At 46.5% G+C, this 18,500-nt stretch overlaps 3 protein-coding genes across 3 annotated transcripts; 1 reads left to right on the top strand and 2 right to left on the bottom strand.

The window, feature by feature from the left end:
- Window positions 1-62: 62 nt before the first annotated feature.
- SMDT1 (single-pass membrane protein with aspartate rich tail 1) lies at window positions 63-2,757 on the top strand. Its single transcript, XM_051784179.1, has 3 exons — window positions 63-273; window positions 991-1,131; window positions 2,484-2,757. The coding sequence occupies exons 1-2, from the start codon at window positions 118-120 to the stop codon at window positions 1,126-1,128; spliced, it is 294 nt and encodes a 97-aa protein (XP_051640139.1). The 5' UTR covers window positions 63-117; the 3' UTR covers window positions 1,129-1,131; window positions 2,484-2,757.
- Window positions 2,758-4,741: 1,984 nt separating this feature from the next.
- NDUFA6 (NADH:ubiquinone oxidoreductase subunit A6) lies at window positions 4,742-6,273 on the bottom strand. Its single transcript, XM_051784177.1, has 3 exons — window positions 6,100-6,273; window positions 5,796-5,911; window positions 4,742-4,935 (listed from the first exon to the last, which is right to left on the bottom strand). Exons 1-3 carry the CDS (start codon window positions 6,224-6,226, stop codon window positions 4,804-4,806), a joined length of 375 nt encoding a protein of 124 aa, XP_051640137.1. The 5' UTR covers window positions 6,227-6,273; the 3' UTR covers window positions 4,742-4,803.
- A 583-nt stretch (window positions 6,274-6,856) lies between these two features.
- LOC127469591 (cytochrome P450 2D17) lies at window positions 6,857-16,716 on the bottom strand. The gene is made up of 9 exons (XM_051784151.1): window positions 16,416-16,716; window positions 14,462-14,633; window positions 13,563-13,715; window positions 12,780-12,940; window positions 12,480-12,653; window positions 10,481-10,622; window positions 9,662-9,849; window positions 8,586-8,727; window positions 6,857-8,457 (listed from the first exon to the last, which is right to left on the bottom strand). Exons 1-9 carry the CDS (start codon window positions 16,626-16,628, stop codon window positions 8,279-8,281), a joined length of 1,524 nt encoding a protein of 507 aa, XP_051640111.1. The 5' UTR covers window positions 16,629-16,716; the 3' UTR covers window positions 6,857-8,278.
- Between the last annotated feature and the right edge of the window lie 1,784 nt (window positions 16,717-18,500).

The raw sequence follows: 18,500 nt of genomic DNA, 5'->3' as shown, positions 1-18,500 counted from the left end.
AAAGGGGGCGCGGCCCCGCCTCGCGCACGCGCAGCGCCTCTCTCGCCGCCTCTTCTCAAGCCTCGCGAGATCCCGGGTGACGCCCGGGCTCGGCCGCGGCTCGGGGCAGGCGGGACGATGGCGGCGGCAGCCGGCCGGCTCTTGGCGGCGACGGCGGCTCGCTCGGGGCGGGCGGGCTGGAGCGGGCCGCGCGGCGCCTCGGCCGTCTCGCTGGTGCCCTCCCGAAGCGCCACCGTCACCCGCAGCGGCGCCATTTTGCCCAAGCCGGTTAAGGTGAGTGAGGGGCGAGCGGGTGGGGGCGGCAACGGACGGCAGCGGTAGCCAATCGGTGCGGGCGCAGCTGCTGTGGGCGGGGCTGGACGGTGAGTGACAGAGCCTGGGCCAATGAGGAGAGCGACTGTAGGCGGGGCGGGCACACGGAAGCTCGGCACCGGGAGGGTGATGGGGGCGGCCCCGCGTTCCCCGAGCGGGCCGGCGCTGGCCCGGACCGTGTCCCCCCGTGTTCCCCCGAGAGGGGCGGCGCTGGCCCGGACCGTGTCCCCCCGTGTTCCCCCGAGAGGGGCGGCGCTGGCCCGGACCGTGTCCCCCCGTGTTCCCCCGAGAGGGGCGGCGCTGGCCCGGACCGTGTCCCCCCGTGTTCCCCCGAGAGGGGCGGCGCTGGCCTGGCTGTGCTCGGTGGGCAGTAAGGCGGAAATCAACACCCGCCTGCGTCCACCCTCTGCCACCGGCGACCGCTCCCCTTGCTAAGCCACGGGTGTTCCCTGCCCCGGACTCCCCGCGGGTTCCAGCTCCCCGGGGTTGGAATGTTTAAAATACTATAGTACTCTAATAAAGCGCGATGCGGTGACGGGGGTTGGCACTAAGGACGGCAGAGCGTTCCTCCCGCCGCTTCCCGGGCCCTCTGCGGGCCGGCGGAGCCGGGAGCGTGCCGGTTCAGCCGAAGTGCCACTTGCTGGTAAAGATCCACCTTTTCCAATCGACTCCTTGCAGACGCCCTTCGGCCTCCTCAGAGTGTTCAGCGTCGTGATCCCTTTCCTGTATGTTGGTACTCAGATCAGTAAGAACTTCGCAGCCTTACTTGAAGAACATGATATCTTTGTCCCAGAGGATGATGATGACGATGATTAAAGGGTATGTCACTAACTGCACCGTCAATCTAATTATTTGTGCTTCCCGTTTGGCTTGGGGCAGGGAGGAGAATCTCAGATAAGGAAATACAGACAGCAACAGCTCGAAAGGTACATCTGCAGTTAAACACACGGACACGGATTTGCCTTTGGCTATGAACTTTTTTGTTCTTTTATACCAGAGTAGGCCAGACTGGTATCTGTGAAATCTTCACACCATACATTCACTAGAAATCAGAGTAAACTGATGGAGTTTTAGATCTTGTCAGTTGAATCAGAAATAAACTGTAGTCAGTGAGGCTCTATACTGCAGACAGAACAGAGAGACTTCAGCATTACTACATTATGCATGCAAAGAAGGGCAACAGAGCTGGTGAAGCAGCTGGAGCACAAGTCTTATAAGGAGCAGCTAAGGGAGATGGGGGTGTTTAGCCTGGAGAAAAGGAGGCTCAGGGGCCACCTTATTGATCTCTACAACTACCTGACAGGAGGTTGTAAAAAGGTGGGTGTTAGTCTGTTCTCCCAAGTAACAAGTAATAGGACAAGAGGAAATGGCATTAGGTTGTGCCGGGGGAGGTTTAGATTGGATATTAGGAAACATTTCTTCACTGAAAGGTTTCTACAGCATTGGAACAGGCTGCCCAGGGAAGTGGTTGTGTCACACTCCCTCGCGGTATTTAAATGATGTGTAGATGTGGCACTTAGGGATGTGGTATAGCAGTGGACATGGCAGTGCTGGGCTAACAATTGGACTCAATGAACTTGAAGGTCTTTTCCAACCTAAATGATTCTTTGATTTTGTTCTACTTGTTTACCTGTTTAAAAGCTTTTTGCTAACTCACAGAATGACTATTTTAAAAGAGAGTCACTTATTGTCTGAAACTCTGATATAGGTGAACAATTTAAGAGAATTCCAGAACCCATCAGAACAAACTGTCTGATGGGTGTAACAACATTGATTTCTGAGTAGTTGGATCATTCAGACTCATTGGAGAAAGAAAGAGTCAAAATAATTCACCTCTGTCTGCACTATGCTACACTTTCTACCATTTTATGTTATTCTGTTTGGCTTGCCCTTTTGTAAAGATTTGACTTTGGGTGTATTTGATTCTTTATAGAACAAAGAAACTGTTTTAAAGATGTTATTGTAAACAGTGTTGCTTTGTAATCGTTTTGGTGGATGTACTCCACTTGATAAGGGTGTTTTCCAGCATGCACTGTGCAGCTAAAAACAAAGACTTAAAAGATTGTAAACACTGCAGTAGCCAGTTGGAAACCTCCTTTACCTAAACCCCACCTTGTGTGGTTTTGGGAGGAGTGTTTCTGAAGAGTAACAGCTTGTTATTCTATTTGCAGCACAGTAACAGAAGAACAGAAGGGAGAAAGCCATTGACAAAGCAATGATTCCAACGTCTGTCACCTGTTTTGTCCTTCCTAAACGGGACAGGGGGCTTTTCCCCCTTTTGCCAGTGAGCATCCTGTGCATGAGGGAAATCTGTAGATCAGGGTTGAAGGAAGAGCACTGCATCCTTGCAGCCCTTGCACACGCTCACCTCATCAAAGACTGCTTGGATGCCTTGAATTAGCAATATGGAAAACACTTAATTAAAGATCAAGAGATTGAGATGTATGACTTTGGTCTTGTGTTTTTATTCATGTGGTGGGGGAAAAAATGTGCCTGTGTACTAGCATTTGTCTTAACCTTTCTCCTCTGTCTGTCTGTTCCAGTAAGGAGGCTCTCCTGATATTTATTTCCTCTTGTGAGTCCTCTCTGTGAACCCTTTTCCCCAGGGGAAGCAGCAGCCCCACAACACAGCCCCATTAAAGAATGAAGTGCACATCAGCAATGGCACTGCAGTTCAGCAACCTGGCAGGTGATGGGACCGTGTCATTAATATCACCTCACTGAAGATTAAATACAGTATTATCATCACAGAGTTAAAAGTTTGCGTACCTTTGATAAAAGGCTAAGATCACAAATGGCAAACTAACTTGCTGATGTCTTTTATGGCATTTAATCTCTGAACACTGAAAAAAACATCTAAATACTGGCTCCATGTACCTAATATTTCCTAGGTAGTTCGGTACTTCCTTCTGAATGACCCCTAATATATTTGTTGTCTTAACTGTGTATAAACCTCAAGTCCTCTTTTCATAGAAGTGTTTACTATTGCATTTAAATCCTAGCATAATAGACTTAAAAGATCTTCTCTGCTGCTAGGGCACATGAAGAGCATCTTTAGTCACATCAGACCAGCTGTTTTCTCAAATTGAAACCTAGAAAGGTTAGTCAATTATTTATTTTTCTTAAGCCAGTGTCTCTCTTGTGGTTTCTGGTCATTAGCTCTGGCCTTGTATCTTGACTGCCCACTTTCTCCTTCTTTATTCATGTCACTGTTAAAAAGTTTCACTTAATGTCGCACACGTTGTCACAGTGTATAGTTCAAACAGCCACACTTGCTCCCTTCTTCTTTGGCACAGCTTTGGATGTTTGCTCTGTAACTCTCCAGCATAGTTACAGAGAGAAAAGGGAGCCTGCAATCTGAGTAACCCCAACAGCTGTAGCTGAAGGGAGATGTCAGGTTCTTGAGTCACTTGGTATCTGAGTTGCCCCCTCCTTCCCCAAGCCACCTGAGAAGTGGTTGTTCCAGTTCATCTGCTCTTGGGAGCCAAACATGTACCCACTCCTATCTTCTGTGCTGCCAAATTCCTTATCGCTGCTTTCTCCCATGGTCTCTTCTGGCCCCTCCTGACTCTCTCAACCCTGTCCTTAAAAACACGCCACCCCTGAAGCCCCAAGGTACACTTACATACACATCCCTGAGGAGTGCTGTGTTACAGTCCTCTTATGGGGAAGAAAGCCCCAGTATTTAGGCAGGATAAAACCAAGTTTGACTGTACTACAAAGATCCGATGCTGGTCACACCTGGGGGAGATCTAGCACTGAGTTACCTCCTGAAAATCTGTTCTGACTGGTGACAGAACAAATTCTCCTTACCCTTCTCAAAAGGGAGCTAGTAATTCCTGATTCAATTAAGAAGGTGATGGTAGGACACCATCTCCTGCTAGGCATCAGAAGTTCTTACAGAGCTTTCCTATTCTAGATAACAGTACAACCCCCCATTTTTCCAGGTAATTTCATTTTACAGCAGGGAAATGGACTCTGCTGATGTCTTTATGCACAAAGGGATTTATATGCCTAGTGGATTTCATGTATTCTCTGAGGAGGTAAACAGACCCTAGTGTCCAAGGGAAAAACAGCAGGTCAACAAAGTCACAGCATGAAACTGCAAGACACTACATGAATACAGATGGTCTCAAGCACAAGAGTATTTCTGTGACTACACTGGCTGTTCTGAAGACCTGCTCTTTCCTCCACAGAGCTAACACGTACAGACAGGGCTGCAGGCCAAGCACAAAGCCCCACAGCTAGGTTGTGTTGTGGTTATTCAGCAGACACCCCAGGGCAGATGATAGGACAAACGCTGCCCACTGAAAATACATATTGGCAAAACTGTGAAATCACAGCTCTTCAAACATCATAATCACTTACATACACTCTGGATTCAGCTAGGCCTTAGACTCCTAATATGTTACACAATCTCTCTGTATGGTTTTTTTCTATTGTACAGAACTTTATTTGTAATATAAGGCAGGAAGACACAGAGTCAATCTCTCAGGGATCGTGGCCCGCATAGAATTTGGACAGAAAGTCTTTAGGTCGCGGGGTTTCCGTCTCATGGAAATACCTCATGACGTGAGTCCTCTGCTTCCATACATGAATGGTTTCTTGAAGCTCCATTTTCCCCTGAGCACAGACAGAAGAATTTTAGACCAGTTCTCAGTTAGAGCCCAAGTCTAACCTTACAGCAGCATGAAAGTTATTTCAATGCACTGAGAAACACCTAAGTAAAAAACAGCTGCATCAGCAGTTCTGTACTCCTACAGACTGCTTGTATCACCTACACTGTGACACAAAGATACTGTTTCTGCCTTGTGACTTGACATCTCTGCAGCATAGCTTCCCAGCCCTGTGAAACAGGCAAAGGATCTTGCCTCCTTCTTAAAAGCTGCATTGTTTCTCTCATGACCAGCACCTCCCATAAAATTCTACATAACATTTTCAAGTACCTCTATTGAATTTGTTTGAATAGCAGCACATTACCTGTAAAACTAAGCAGAACTACTCCCAAGTGCTTAGCACCAGTATTAGTGCCACAGAGATATTAAACTTAACTTCTTCATGACTCCACTCTATTGTACTGGTTTTGTAGGATGGCAGCACAGAGTAAAATGAGACTGCCTGGAATTGTCATCAACCGTACTACCTAGGATTTTATTTCCAGATTTTTCTCATCATGTAAAGACAAAGTAACTGTCTTGAAATGCATGAAATATAACAGGTGAGCATGGCAGTCCTTGGTTGGAAGCTTTCTAACACATTAGAACTGCAGAGGTCAGTTACTGTGGCTCATTTAAAGATCTGCAAACCAGAACCAGTGCCCTGAGTGACAGAAATCTGTATTCAAGCCACTGGGACTTACGTGCATTAAGAATCTGTTCCTCTGCTTGCTAAAGCAGCATGATCCCCGATCAACAGGTTTGCTGACATAGGTAAACCAATACGACTGCAAGAGACAACCCCTCCATAACCCAAGCTGTTTGTACCTTAATAACCAGCATGTCTATCACCCGTGGATCCCTAATGTGGGCGTTCTTCATGAACATCTCCCGCACCTTGTTACGCCCCTGTTTCACCGTGATGTCCAGCTGGTACAGGTGTACTACAAGAAACACAACACCCACTGCGGTCATCCACATCGCTTCGCGTTTTTCCCACCGGCGGCGTTCAACTCAACCCTCCAAAACGCTACCCGGCCGCTCGTTCATGCGCAGCCCGCCGGTTTCACCAATGTCATTAAGGCCGTTCCGACCTTGAGCACGCGCGGCAAGCTCCGCGCCCCTCACCCACCCGCGTTGGGCACCTCGCGGTACCACGCCCGGTACAGCTCCCTGACGCGCCGCTTCGCCTCGCCCAGGTCCCGGCTGAAGATGGGCTTCACCGCGGCCGACAGCGCTCCCTTGCCCGCCACCGCCATCTTGCTGCCGCCACCGCCCTGCTACCGCCCTCGGGAACGCCCACGGCGCGGCAGAGCTCCTATTGGTCGGCTGTACTGCCACTCCGCCCGGCCAGCCGACGATCTCCCATCGGATTGGTCGGAGGAAACGCCAATCAGCGCTGTTTGCGAGGGGAGGGCCAGGCCGGATGGGCGGGGCTGCACCGTGTCCCGCCTCCCGGGGCTGTGGGGCCCGACCCCTCAGAGCCGGCGCCTCCCTCAGGGCCGCGCTGGGGCTGTGTTATGGAATTATGTATTTGTTGCCTTTGACCCCAGACGTCACACCGGCTGTTTTCTGTCAGTGCACTATTGCGTGTTAGAAAGACAGTCCTATACAGCTATACGTACGTTTTTATCCAAGTACACGAGTGCTGGGATCCTCACTGAAGTTAAGTTCATGCCAACCTTCTCTTTAAACGCACTCGTGTGTGCTGGTCACTATAAACCCAAAAGCGTTCAGTACAGTGTCATTGAACTGACTAGAAAAATAACGCTGAAAGGATCTTTAAAGGCACAGTTGCGGTGCTAGGGGTAAGGAGAGAAATGCCAAGTGAGCGTCTGAGGCTGGGGCACAGCGGGACCGAGGCAACCACAAAGAGGAGAGATGAGAAAGAAGATTTCACATCACTTTTATTCTTTCAGATTTTTTTTGAGATTAAAAGCATGAAATACAAATCTTAGCATGGAGTACTAATCTTAACAACTACATTAATAAGGATTCGCATAGTTCAGTAGCTTTCATAGCTTCCAAAATTACCATTAGAAAGATAGATATAAAGGTGTCCACACACTCAGTTTCAGGTATTTATTTTTTTTTTTTAGTGGTGGTTATACACCGAATCTCCTTTATGTTATGGTCCTTTCAGCCATGTGGTTAAAAGGCAACTACTACTAATCTAAATATCAACATATTTTAACACCGTGCAAAACAATTTGTCAGGAATATTGCAGGAAGAAAAAGAAAGGTAGTTCTGAAGTCTATGGCCATACAGTTTCAAACAGTATAACTCCATCCCTTTGTGAGTTCCAAACCTGCCCAAGAGCTGACTTTAAGTAATGCTAAAAAAAACCCAAAATAGTTATCAGGAGCTAGTTAGAGGAAATGATAAATCTAAACACTGGGATTTCTCTTGAAATGTACTTACAGAAATTGCTGTATTTCACAAATGACCTGCTTCTGTGGCTGACACATCATATGGATTATTTATGTATTCCTTGGTATTTACTCCTACTGGAGGATTAGCGCGACATAGGGGTTGTCAGGATTAAAACTTACTTTCTTTGGGACTATAAATGAAAACAATGCAATATCTGTGCAATAGATAGGAGTATGTAATAAACAGGAAGGAACAAAGGAGACGTGTGTTGGATGGTAAATTTTTTCAGGAGCACTGCTCTGAAACTGCATTTAAATGTCACTTTGTTGGAGCTGAAGCTCTCGCCCTGCCCACCAGCAGCATCAGCCAAATCAGCTGACCATCCCTTGTTTTTTCAGGAACCAAGCCAGAGCTGGGCTCCCCTGGGCACCAGGCAGAGGCACACACTGCTGCACGCAGGAAAGGCAGAGCATGGCTGGACAGGCAGTGGGGCTAACAGTAGTACCTTACAGGTTTTTCCTAGTCGTTTTTTGCTTCCAGAATCAGCAATACCTCAGGGTTGTCTTTTACCCAGGATATCCTTGTATTTCTGTAAAGTAACTCAGGGCTAATAATTCTTTCAGAAGCTGTGTGTTCAGTGAACTGCTTCTGCAACTGATGAAAGCCCAAAGTACAGCAGAGCTGGCTGATTAGGCAAAAATGTCCTTACAAACTTGATTGCCATTACTAACTTCATATAGCTGTTTGATTCAAGATCCAGAACCAGAATTAAGATAAATGAGATATTGGGCTAGATCCTCACTTTACACAGCTGTGGACATTTTTTTGACTTGAGAGGTCTTAAGTGGAGCCCAGCATGAGCCTGCCTAGACCTGCAATGTTTCTGATAAAGTTTGCATTGCTGGTGCTCTGTGAGTTAAAGGAGAGTGGTGTGCACTTATCTTGGGACAGCTTGCAACAGGTATGGGTGTGGGGAGTTTGTGAGAGCAAAGTGACCATCCTCCCGTGGCCTGAGCTGGTCCTCAGGGAGCACAAAGGTAAATTTCTGCAGGAGAGTGGTAAAGAAAAGAAAGAGCTCCATTCTGGCCAGCTGTTCTCCCAGGCAGACACGGCGACCTGCAAGAGAGGGAGTAGAAAGTGTCCATCAAAAAGGGCATTAATCCATGCTGGAATCACTGTGGGGGGAGCAGATCACCCGCCTGCTGTGCCTCTGACTTGCAGCTGGATACTCCCCTCAGATTTACCTGCTGAGAAGGGCAGGAAGGCATCTGGTTTCACAAACTGCCCGTTTACATCCAGGAAGTGTTCAGGGTAAAACTCATTTGGTTTCTCCCAGACTGTCTCATCCTTCAGCACAGAAGACAAGTTGGTGATGATTGTCGTCCCCTGCACTCCACCACAAGAGGAAACAACTTATGTGAGAACAGCAGCATTATCTTGGCACAATGGATCAGTGCTGGTCCCTGTGTCTCCCATCTAATAGCAACCACCATTCAGTGCCTCAGCATAAGGCACGCATCTCCACTTCTGCATCTTATTTAAAGCAGAGGTAAAGCAGGGCACTTTTCCAGTGATATAGGGTGCCTACCCCACACTCTGAAGTATCTGAACTTTTGCAGTTTGTGTCCTTACAGAGGCTGTTGAATGCAAATGCCAATTTCATGGTTACACAGTGGAAACAGCCTCTGCTTCTCAGATCCTCCTGGACTTGTTTTATAGCTGCAGAGAAGAAGCTGACTGACAGACTTCAAAGCCCAGCTTTCGCAGGGGCCGTGGAAAATTGCAAAGCTTTCCTGTTTCACATGTCAACATTCTAAGCCAGAGGAGATACTGCAAGGGTACCAAAAAAAAAAAAATAATCCCAGACTTGAATTCTGCCAGTGCTGCCAGGGCAGCTGCCTGTCACAGTGGAAGTGGTCTGAATGTCAGTGGCATTTGAATAGCTTCAGAGGTTAGAATTTTAAATTCTACCATCTTAGGCAAGCCAGTAAGCTGGTGCTGTGTGCCTCCAAAGAGCCTGTTAGGCTTTTAGGCTCCTTCCAACACAGGCAGTGAATGTCACGGCTCATGGAGAGGAAGGGAAACCTTTGCACTGAGCTGCCACTGCAGTTGGGTTCCCATATAACCAGTGTAAACCTAGAGCACAGATATGACCCTCTGCCTGGATTTAGCATGTTAAAATGTCCTACTTCAGTGCTCGCCAGTGACTGTAATTGGGTCTGGAAGTACAACACTGCAGAGTTGCATGGGGTCACCCCCACCCCATGCCTGGTGTCTGCACAAGGAGAGGATGTTGTATTGCTTATCTGGTCACGGTCACCTTGGGAATAAAGAAGCCTTGCAACTCGGTGTCCCGGTACGTCATGTGAGGTAGTCCAACAGGAATAATATCCCCACAGCGTTGCACTTCATGGATCACAGCATTAGTGTAAGGCATGCTCACTTGGTCCTTCATGGTGGGGGGTCTCTCTCTGCCAATCACCTTATCAATCTCTGCTTGGACCTTACCTGGAGGCAGAACAGATAAGGAATTAGAGGACACTTAGACAGAAGGGGCTGGCACAAGCTGAAGGAAGATTGGCAGCATGAGATTGTAGGCACTGGGTGAGAGCGGGACAAGCAATTAGTGAAAGAAACAGGAACTAGATGGGGAGGCATTTTTCAGTTGCTCGGTGACATCTGTATAACTATTCTTTGAGCATAATGTCTTTAAAAGGTCCCGCCCCTTACCCCTACCTTACCCCTCCACTATGCAGCTGGAAGGGTACCTGGCCATGCAGCATTAGAGAATTTGAACCGATCAGCATCTACTCCAAATACTGGAAAGAGGGTATGCTGACCACTGCCAGTCCCCAGCCTTCAAAACGAAGGCGAGAGCGAACTTGCCTTTCCAATTTGTCTTTTTTTTCAGGGCTTCACCTCTGCCAGAACAGCTGTTTGGGAAGTGTTTCTCCTGGCTTCTGCTAGACCAACAATCACCAAAGCTGTTCCTTTTTTCAGGAACCAAGCCAGAGCTGGGCTCTCCTGGGCACCAGGCAGAGGCAAAACCCCCAAATCATGGAGAGAAGGTATTCAGCCTCCTTGCAGAAAAATGCAGGTTGAAGGGAAGAGGCCACACCTCTGTCTGTTTCTGACTTACTCTGTATTTCTGGGTGGAGAAGCATATACAGCAAGGCCCACCGAAGAGTGGTGGTGGTGGTCTCAGAACCAGCTCCAAACAAGTCTCCAGCCACCAGACGAAGGTTGTTATAGTGGAAACCATTCTCTTCAGCTGCCTTACCCTGTGGAGAGAAAACAAGTGGGAAATTGGAGCTGGGGTATTTGCTAGCAGAGAATACCATTGTCCAAAGAAGTACTGAGAAGCACTAGATCCATTTTTCAGTGGGACAGTAGAGCACAACACAGGCAATGGTCTGAGCATGAGTGATGTACTTCGCAACCCTGTTATCTGCTGTATTTGAAGGTCCTCAACCACCTCCCATATCCTGAGAGATGAAAGCTACACCTGCCTTCAGGACAGGAGTGAACACTTTGTGCTCTCATCTCAAACAGACAGCAGGCCCCTGCTGCTAGCCATAACATCCTCCCCCAGAGGAGTGGGAACACAGTTATCCAGGTTTGGTCAGATCATAAAACCCACACAGCAGAGAGGAGGCTGCATTAATGTGGCTAATGCAAAATTAACATTATTTTAAGGGAGTTATCCCTAGCTATGCATTACAGATTCTCTCTGCTTCTGCCCTGATATTTTCTTACAATTAAAAACAAACAAACAAACAAAAAAAACCCCCAAAAAAACCAAACAAAAAAACCAAAAAAAAAAACCAAAAAAAAACCAAAAAAATGAGGGTATTATTGCTGCCTATTAAGTCTGCAACACCACTTTCAGCAAAACTGGTCTCTCATCCAAATGCTAATTGAGCTCAAATTTGTTAGCATATGAGATATGACAAGCTCTCTGCATGAGTTCATCTTCTTGTCTTTTCTAATCCTCTTTATACTCTCCCTTCCTAGGGACTAGCTTCTGTTAAGTTATTCAGTATATTTTGATGCTGTTGTAATATGGATAGCAATTAATAAGGCATTTAAGACTCAACTGTTATTTCAACAAAAGATTTCATGCAAGGGAGCTCTGGGACTGACCTGACCAAAGTTAACTCAGGAGAGGGATTTATCAGACTGGCTTATCAGGGGATCCTAGTGAAAAGAAGAGAGCTGTGACAAGAGGCAGCACGGTCAGGCTCATATCCACCCCCAGATAGTACTGCTCAGTGCAGAGTAACATAGGTCATGTTGCTCTGCCTGTGCAAGCTGGGGGGCCCAATGCATGGGGGAGGTGACTGACACCCCTGGCACGGCAGGGTTTGTTATGCAGAGCAGCAGTGTAGCCTGAGCACTCAGATGGTGGAAGTGATTCGCAAGCAGAATTTGCTAATACTGCTCATCTGACAATCAAAATTTAGTGAATCCATGTGCAGAAACATGGGGTGGACGGATGGGCTGATGCAAGTACCTTTGATTTTATACTGACTTTGTGCCTCACTGAATTGAAGGAAAGACTCCTTTTAATTTTAGTGAAGTTCAGATTTAGGCCTTCCTCTGATATGTCGGGAACTAGTTCTTAGCAAGCAATTCAAAGACACATATCCGTCTTTTCAAGTCATAACTTGGTTTAAAGGCAGGCTACAGACTGGGCAATGACACCAAAAAGCCAGTCTGTTGCTGCAGTTTTGTAACTGATTATGAGACATCAGTCATCAAGGCACTGACATGACAAGGAATCTTGCATGTTAACTTGTTCTCTGGTGCAAACTTAGAAATATTAGTGAATTCTCAATCACTGCCTTTTAAAAGCCTTCAAAATGGTGTAGGCTGGAAAGAAGGAAGTTGCTAGACTCTGAGGGGAATGTGAAGGTAGAAAATGGCAACAAGAACATCAGCAGACAATATGACGTCTCAAGACAGTAAAGGAAGTTACAGCATGAAGAACATCTTTCTTATCAAGATATAACATGGAATGAAAAAGTAGGAAATTAGTTGGTAAGAGATTTTAAACAACTCTATGAAGAAAGTCAGCTTCTATGAACAAGCTTAAACAGGCAGAGGAACTGCCCCTGGACCTGCTGGTGTCACCCTACCTTCTCCATTTCCTTTAAAAATGCATCCGTGAGATCTCGGGTGTAAGCAGGGTTCCAGGTCTCCCTGTGCTTATCTATGAGCACATCAACGAAGTCCATGAAAGCCTTTTGGCTTTGAAAGATTTTCTGTGCCAGTCCAGGGATGCGCACCAAAATGGGCACCACGTTAAGAAGCTGGGGTGTGAGAACCAGAAAGAGAGAGAAAGAGAGAGAAGATATTATGTGATGCAAAAAGGAAAAATGATGAAAACACAATGCTCTCAATCAACAGAGGGCAGCTTCTTACAGCTGTCAGTCTACCTGAGGAAGGAATCCAGTTTCTTCATTCAGGGAATTTTCAAAGAAATGCAAGAGTTTGTGGAATGTCTCATCACTGTAGTCGAAACGTTCTCCAAAGACCATGGTGCAGATCATATTGCAGACTGCTTTATTTACAGGAACATGAACATCAAAAGAACGACCTGAAAATGGAAATGGAGACCAAGCAATGAAGCTCAGCCACACCAAGCTGTTGGACCTCAGCTGTCAGCAGCAAGAATACACAAATGCCTCCTCGATGCCTTCAAGAGAAAAAGCCCTCAAACCACTCAAAGTACAAATGCATAATACTAAGTGAAGATCATCTCATCTCTTACTAATATTTGGTTGATCTGTGTTTAAAGGAGAAAACTCCCCAGAAAAGCTGAGTTGCAGCCTTGTTCTGTGACTTGACAGGTAACATGTTGTGTCTAGATGACAGGTGATGTGCTGTGAACTCTGAGCTGCACTTCTGTTGCATGTGATAACGTCAGTATGTTCCACTAAACTTCATAAAGGTAACAGTTAACCAGCTCTGGGAATAATTCTATTTTACCTCTCTATTTCTAATTTCCTATTTGTTTTCTCTTTCAAATGGATTAGTGTTACAGTAGCCACACTGTGTAAAGTAGAAGTGGCTCCAAAGAGTTCATATAGACTAGAAACACTGCATTTTCTTGGGAAGAGAGCACTGCATGCAAACAAGAGTGGCTTTAGTAATACTTCTCTTTGCATCGCTGTATTGCCTTTTTCCGTGATTTCCCCATCCTTGTGGATGTGACAAACCTTCTTTAGCCTTGAATGCTGAACAAAGAAATCCAGCTTCCTCTACCACTCGCTCTTCCAAGGATTTCTTTCCCATCCCAAAGTTCCTCAAAGTAGAGAGCGTGAATTTCCTTAGCTCCTTCCAGCTGTGCCCGTATCTTGCAAAAACAATACCTGGAATTATGGATGAGCAAGAAATGTCAGGATATGTCACTTGTGCATCAAGAAAAGTTTGCTAGACAATAGCAATTGTGAGTTTGGAGGTACAGGTCTGTGTGGATAAATGAGTCTGATCTTATACAGCTTCTTCATACAGCAATTCTGAATATGGATTACTGCACCTTCTAATGCCTGTGCATGGCTAGCAAAGGTGGAGGGGGGATTCAATGGGAGCAACAAGGGCTGCTAAGGATAAAGGAATCACCCCTCCAAACCATTCAGCATTGCACCCTTAGCTTGGGTGAACTGGGTAGCAGCTTGTGCAACCACACAGGAGCTGAGGATGAGATGTGGGCAGAATGCTGGATAATACTCTCTCAGATGAAAGTTTCCATATTTTTTTGACAGCAACTTGCATATAGCGCTGTTATGTGCAAGTTGTTGTTGCATAAGCATGTTGTTTTACATAAGCACGGTAAGCACTAATCACTGGGTGTGTCAGGAGCTGGCAAGAAAGTTGTACCACAGGTAGTGCCCTAACACTGCTGCAGTGGTGTGTGCTCACACCTGGAGCTGTACTACAACCACTAAGGGGAGCCCCCATCTCATCAAATCCGATTTTGTCACCACCAGAGAGTGGTAGATGTACAAGGAGATTGATCCTGGGGACATGAGAAGGTGGCACCATGCTAAGAAAATCTTCCATTTCAATCCTACTTGTGCTAGTACCAGCAAGGAATGCCTATTTTCAAGGGACTTGCCTTCAGATTTCTTTCCGTAGCCCAAGTGTTCATATATTGGCAAGTATGGCCGATCAGCAAAGTCCTCTGACTTGTGGACAAGGGCTTCCTTCACTGCTTTATATCCATTCAGCACTACCACGTTGGTCCAGCAGTTCTGGAGATTGTAGATGTTTCCAAACTTCTTCTGAAGCTGCCAAGATAAAAAAGTATGTCCCTGAAAATGAGCTGAATGTAACATCAGAAATATCACCATATCCTTTCTTAGGGCCTTTACTATTTTGTGATTTTTTTTGAGGTGCTTTTATTCAGAAATCTTCAGCTGATCTTTGACCTTTGTCTTTGTAGTGCAACAGCTCAGTGCCAAACAGCAGCTGGAGCAGGGATCAATGCTCCATGAGTGGAAAAATTTAGAGTACACCTATCCTGGTGTACAAACTGTTGCCATGAACATTGTGCAAGTATTTTGGATTTTGTCAAGGACCTTTTTGGGGATTTTCAAAGGCTGCAAGTTCAACAATTAATTATTTCCTAATATTTGTATTTGCTTTGATCTGAAAGACTAGGTAAGTTTTTAGTCTACTTCTGCTGAAGGAAATATTAATGATTAGGTGATATGTAATTTTTTAAAAAATATGCATTTATTCCTAAAGATCTACTCAGAGCCAGGTTTCCAGAAACATGATAGGAAAAGGGAGTTCCACACTGGAGTTTCAGGTCAACTTTCTCCCTAAAAGGAGTGTACACATCCAGTATGACTGGTGACTGGTGCACACCCTACATCTGCTGTGATCTGTAAGAGACATCATGCTGACAGCAGGATGGGAGCACAGGTAATCCTGTCAGCCATGCACTCACCGTGGGATCTGACCTTGGAGCTGTCTCCTCCAGGTAGACAAGCCCTTTAACTGGACTTAGACTCCTAGGAAGGCAGGTCAAAGCTCCCCCGCTAGTCAGGAACACTGAACAAAGCACTCAGGAGCATGTTGTCCAAAGACATGCAATAGTAGTGATGCCCCACAGTTTAATTTTTCTTTTTTTTGGTAGTTTTTTTTTTGTTGTTGTTGTTGTTTTGGTTGGGGGGGGGTTATTTTTTGGTTTTGGTTTGGGTTTTTTTTGTTTAAAAACTAGGAGTCTTCATTTCTGCACTGTAGCATTGCAAGGAGTCAAAGTACTTATTTGCAGTAGGGTTGAAAAGTGAATTAGCACTTCACTGGCACTAGAAATACATAATTAAAAGTGATTACTGGTCAAGATTGTGGTTAGCATGTCCCTGACGTGATATGATTTGAAAATGGTACGCTTTTGGACTACACGCAAGCAAATAATACAAATGCTATATTTAGTTTCTCCGTTTGGCAGGTTTTGGACAGACAGCTGAACAGCACTGTCCTAGAAAAGAGGGCTTTAGAGTTTGCAAGCTGAAGCACAAAACCCCCATGGTTTATCTGCTGCAAGCTGTGCTGTGCTTTTCCTTTGAGAAAAGCTAAGCCCTGACTTTGAATAGGAATGCTACCGAGATTTTGGGCATTGCTGCTGGGGCAAATCCCACACGCTGATCTCTTTAACTGAAACTGTCACATCCCTGTCACATGCATGCTTCAGTAACTCACATGAAAGTTTGCCATTCCGCAGCCTCATTCTCAGCCCAGATATTTGTCTTCCCTTGTTTGTACATCTCCCTGTTCCTTTGCCCCCAAATCTGCCCACATGGTAGGTTGGTGGCCAGCTCTACAGCATCACCTATCATTGGGGGCTCACGCAGAGGTGGGGAGATGGAGGTTGGTGAGGTGGTGTGTGATTATTGTTAATCTGTGAGGGCCAAGTCAGAGTCCTTAGGCAGTGACTTGCTTCATCCTGGACTTTGGAGAGGGCATTGCCTTTCAGCTTTGTGCAAGATTAGGTCGTGCCAGGGTGTACCCCACCCCTCCTGGTCGTGTGAGAGGGGCACTTCATTGTGGGGGCTGCCACTCACCTGTTTGAAGGAGTGGGCAGGGTTGTGGAAGTCAACAGAGAGCATGGTCCCGATGAATGGCAGAGACACTGGGCCTGGTGGGTAATGGCTCCACTTCTTCCTGCGCTTCATGAAGTCAAGCAGTAAAGTAAAGACTGTAAGAAAAACTCCCAGTACAGAGATGTTGCTCCAGAGGGATGACAGCTGGGACCCCAGCCACAGGAACAATGCCATTTCGTAGCCTGTCTACTCCTTTGTCTTCCTCTTTGGACACAAGACTCCTGCTTCCTTTTGCCTTCTCTTCTCTTCCGTTTCTGACCTTTTAATATGGCACTTGGCTCGAACTCGAAGCTCCTCCTCTGCTCAGCTCAGCCCTAGGGGAGTGGTATAAGGGTCATCCCTCCTCCTTCTCCTCCTCCTCCTCCAAAGCTTTTTTGTCACTGCCAAAGGAAGCAGCTCCTGCCAATAGTGCTGTCCGTGGGAGAGAACTCGGTGAGGTCCAGCTGTTTGGGCACCCTCTCCCACAGCCAAGATGGGATCACAGTTCACAACATGCAACCAGTCTTGCTGCATTCTCATGGGGCAATTTGGAAAGAGCTTATTTAATTCTGTGTCACCTTCTTGCTAGTACAGGCAAGTCAAGGGAGAGGCAGCTTCTAAACACAGATCACCCAGGTTTCTGTTTGCAGAGCTGAGGATTGGTTCCATTGGACCTTGAGAAAGCTCAGGTTAGGTCAAACATTCACTTACAGAAATCACTTGTCACAGAAATTAGCCTAAAACAGTGACCTGAGACTTTAAAAATCATTTATGTTTCTGGGATTAACAGTCTTTATCCAACTCCAAAAGTCAGTCAGCATGATGAGCTTGTCTTTTGTAGTACACAGATCAGCTACGAAGGGAGAAAGCAATATATTATAAGGAGCCTCAAATTTCCAGCCTTTGCGGCAGCAGTAATGCAAACACAATTATGGAGTTAGTCAAAGTATTTCCTAAAGCAGCAGAGCTGTGCGCTCCTGGCATCTCTGCCATTGGAGATCAATAAACCTTGCTCTTAGGACAGTTAGTTCTAGATAAAAAGAAGCAGTAAAGCCATCACAGCTTGATCTGTTATCTCAGTGTGATCAGAGGAAAACTCTTAATGGAGAAATTGCTGCAGCAGCAATGGAGAGCTCAGAATGCCAAGTTATGCACCTGCAGAGGCTGTGCAGGCAGCTCTGCTGTGCACCCAGGGCCTCAAGATGCCCCTTTCCCTGGGAGGCACCTCAGCACTCATTATTTGTGTGCTGAGGTCACCTCGCTGGAGTCTACAGCACAATCCTGTTTTGAAAGTATCATGACTCAGGGTTCACCTCAAGTAGCTGTAAACAAACATAGGTGGCACAGGAAACAATGGAGGGAACTACCAGCCCCCACACAACTGAAGAATTGTGATTTCTTTTGTGTTACAGAGACATGCTGGGACAGTTCACATGCCTGGAAAGCTGCCACAGGTGGACATAGTCTCTTCAGGAAGGACAGGCTGGAAATGGTGAGGAGTGTGTTGTGCAGAGGAGGGCCCAGAGCTTTGCCGTGGGACAGTTGATGGGCCAGTCGAGTGCCTATGGGCAAGGAGAAGGTGGCAAAGCTCCACAGGCAGTGTTGTGCCAGGCACTCACTACAGACTTCTTGATCGAGGAGAGAAAGTTAATAGAGCCATCTCACATGATCGCAGCCACAGCACTAACTCATGGTGTGCTTTAACTGGAGGAGCTGCAAGGTCAGGCACAATCCAGGTGGTTTCTGGAGCATGCTGAAGACAATTTCTTGACACAGGTGATTGATGGGACAACTGGAGGAGATGCTGTACTGGGTTTGCTGCTCAAGAAAAAGGAAGAATTGGTCCAGGACGTGATGGTCAAGGATAAGTTTGCCTGCAACGACCATGAAACTGTGAACTACTAAATCTTGCAAGAAGTCAGGAGGAAAAATAGCCTTCAGGAGAGCAGATTTCATCTCATTCAGTGATCCATTTGACAGGATACCAGAGGGAGTTGCCCTGGAGAGTAAAAGGGCCTAGGGGAGCTGGTAGTTCTTCACAGGCAGTTTTCTCAAAGCGCGAGAGCA

The sequence above is a fragment of the Manacus candei genome, unplaced genomic scaffold (assembly GCF_025592945.1).
Source record: "Manacus candei isolate 608988 ecotype Guabito, Panama unplaced genomic scaffold, ASM2559294v1 h1tg000018l, whole genome shotgun sequence".
Classification (NCBI taxonomy): Eukaryota; Metazoa; Chordata; class Aves; order Passeriformes; family Pipridae; genus Manacus; species Manacus candei.
Note: the sequence above shows the minus strand (reverse complement) of the source record. Positions and strands in the feature narration are given on the sequence as shown.

Coding starts and splice junctions, on each gene's coding strand:
- NDUFA6 (XM_051784177.1), bottom strand. CDS start 6,226: ATGGCGGTGGCGGGCAAGGGAGCGCTGTCGGCCGCGGTGAAGCCCATC. Junction 5,912..6,099: donor CCGCGAGGTGCCCAACGCGG/GTGGGTGAGGGG, acceptor TGTTTCTTGTAG/TACACCTGTACCAGCTGGAC. Junction 4,936..5,795: donor TAGACATGCTGGTTATTAAG/GTACAAACAGCT, acceptor GTCTGTGCTCAG/GGGAAAATGGAGCTTCAAGA.
- SMDT1 (XM_051784179.1), top strand. CDS start 118: ATGGCGGCGGCAGCCGGCCGGCTCTTGGCGGCGACGGCGGCTCGCTCG. Junction 274..990: donor TTTTGCCCAAGCCGGTTAAG/GTGAGTGAGGGG, acceptor GACTCCTTGCAG/ACGCCCTTCGGCCTCCTCAG.
- LOC127469591 (XM_051784151.1), bottom strand. CDS start 16,628: ATGGCATTGTTCCTGTGGCTGGGGTCCCAGCTGTCATCCCTCTGGAGC. Junction 13,716..14,461: donor CTACGGAAAGAAATCTGAAG/GCAAGTCCCTTG, acceptor CCATAATTCCAG/GTATTGTTTTTGCAAGATAC. Junction 8,728..9,661: donor AAGGCTTCTTTATTCCCAAG/GTGACCGTGACC, acceptor GGTGGAGTGCAG/GGGACGACAATCATCACCAA.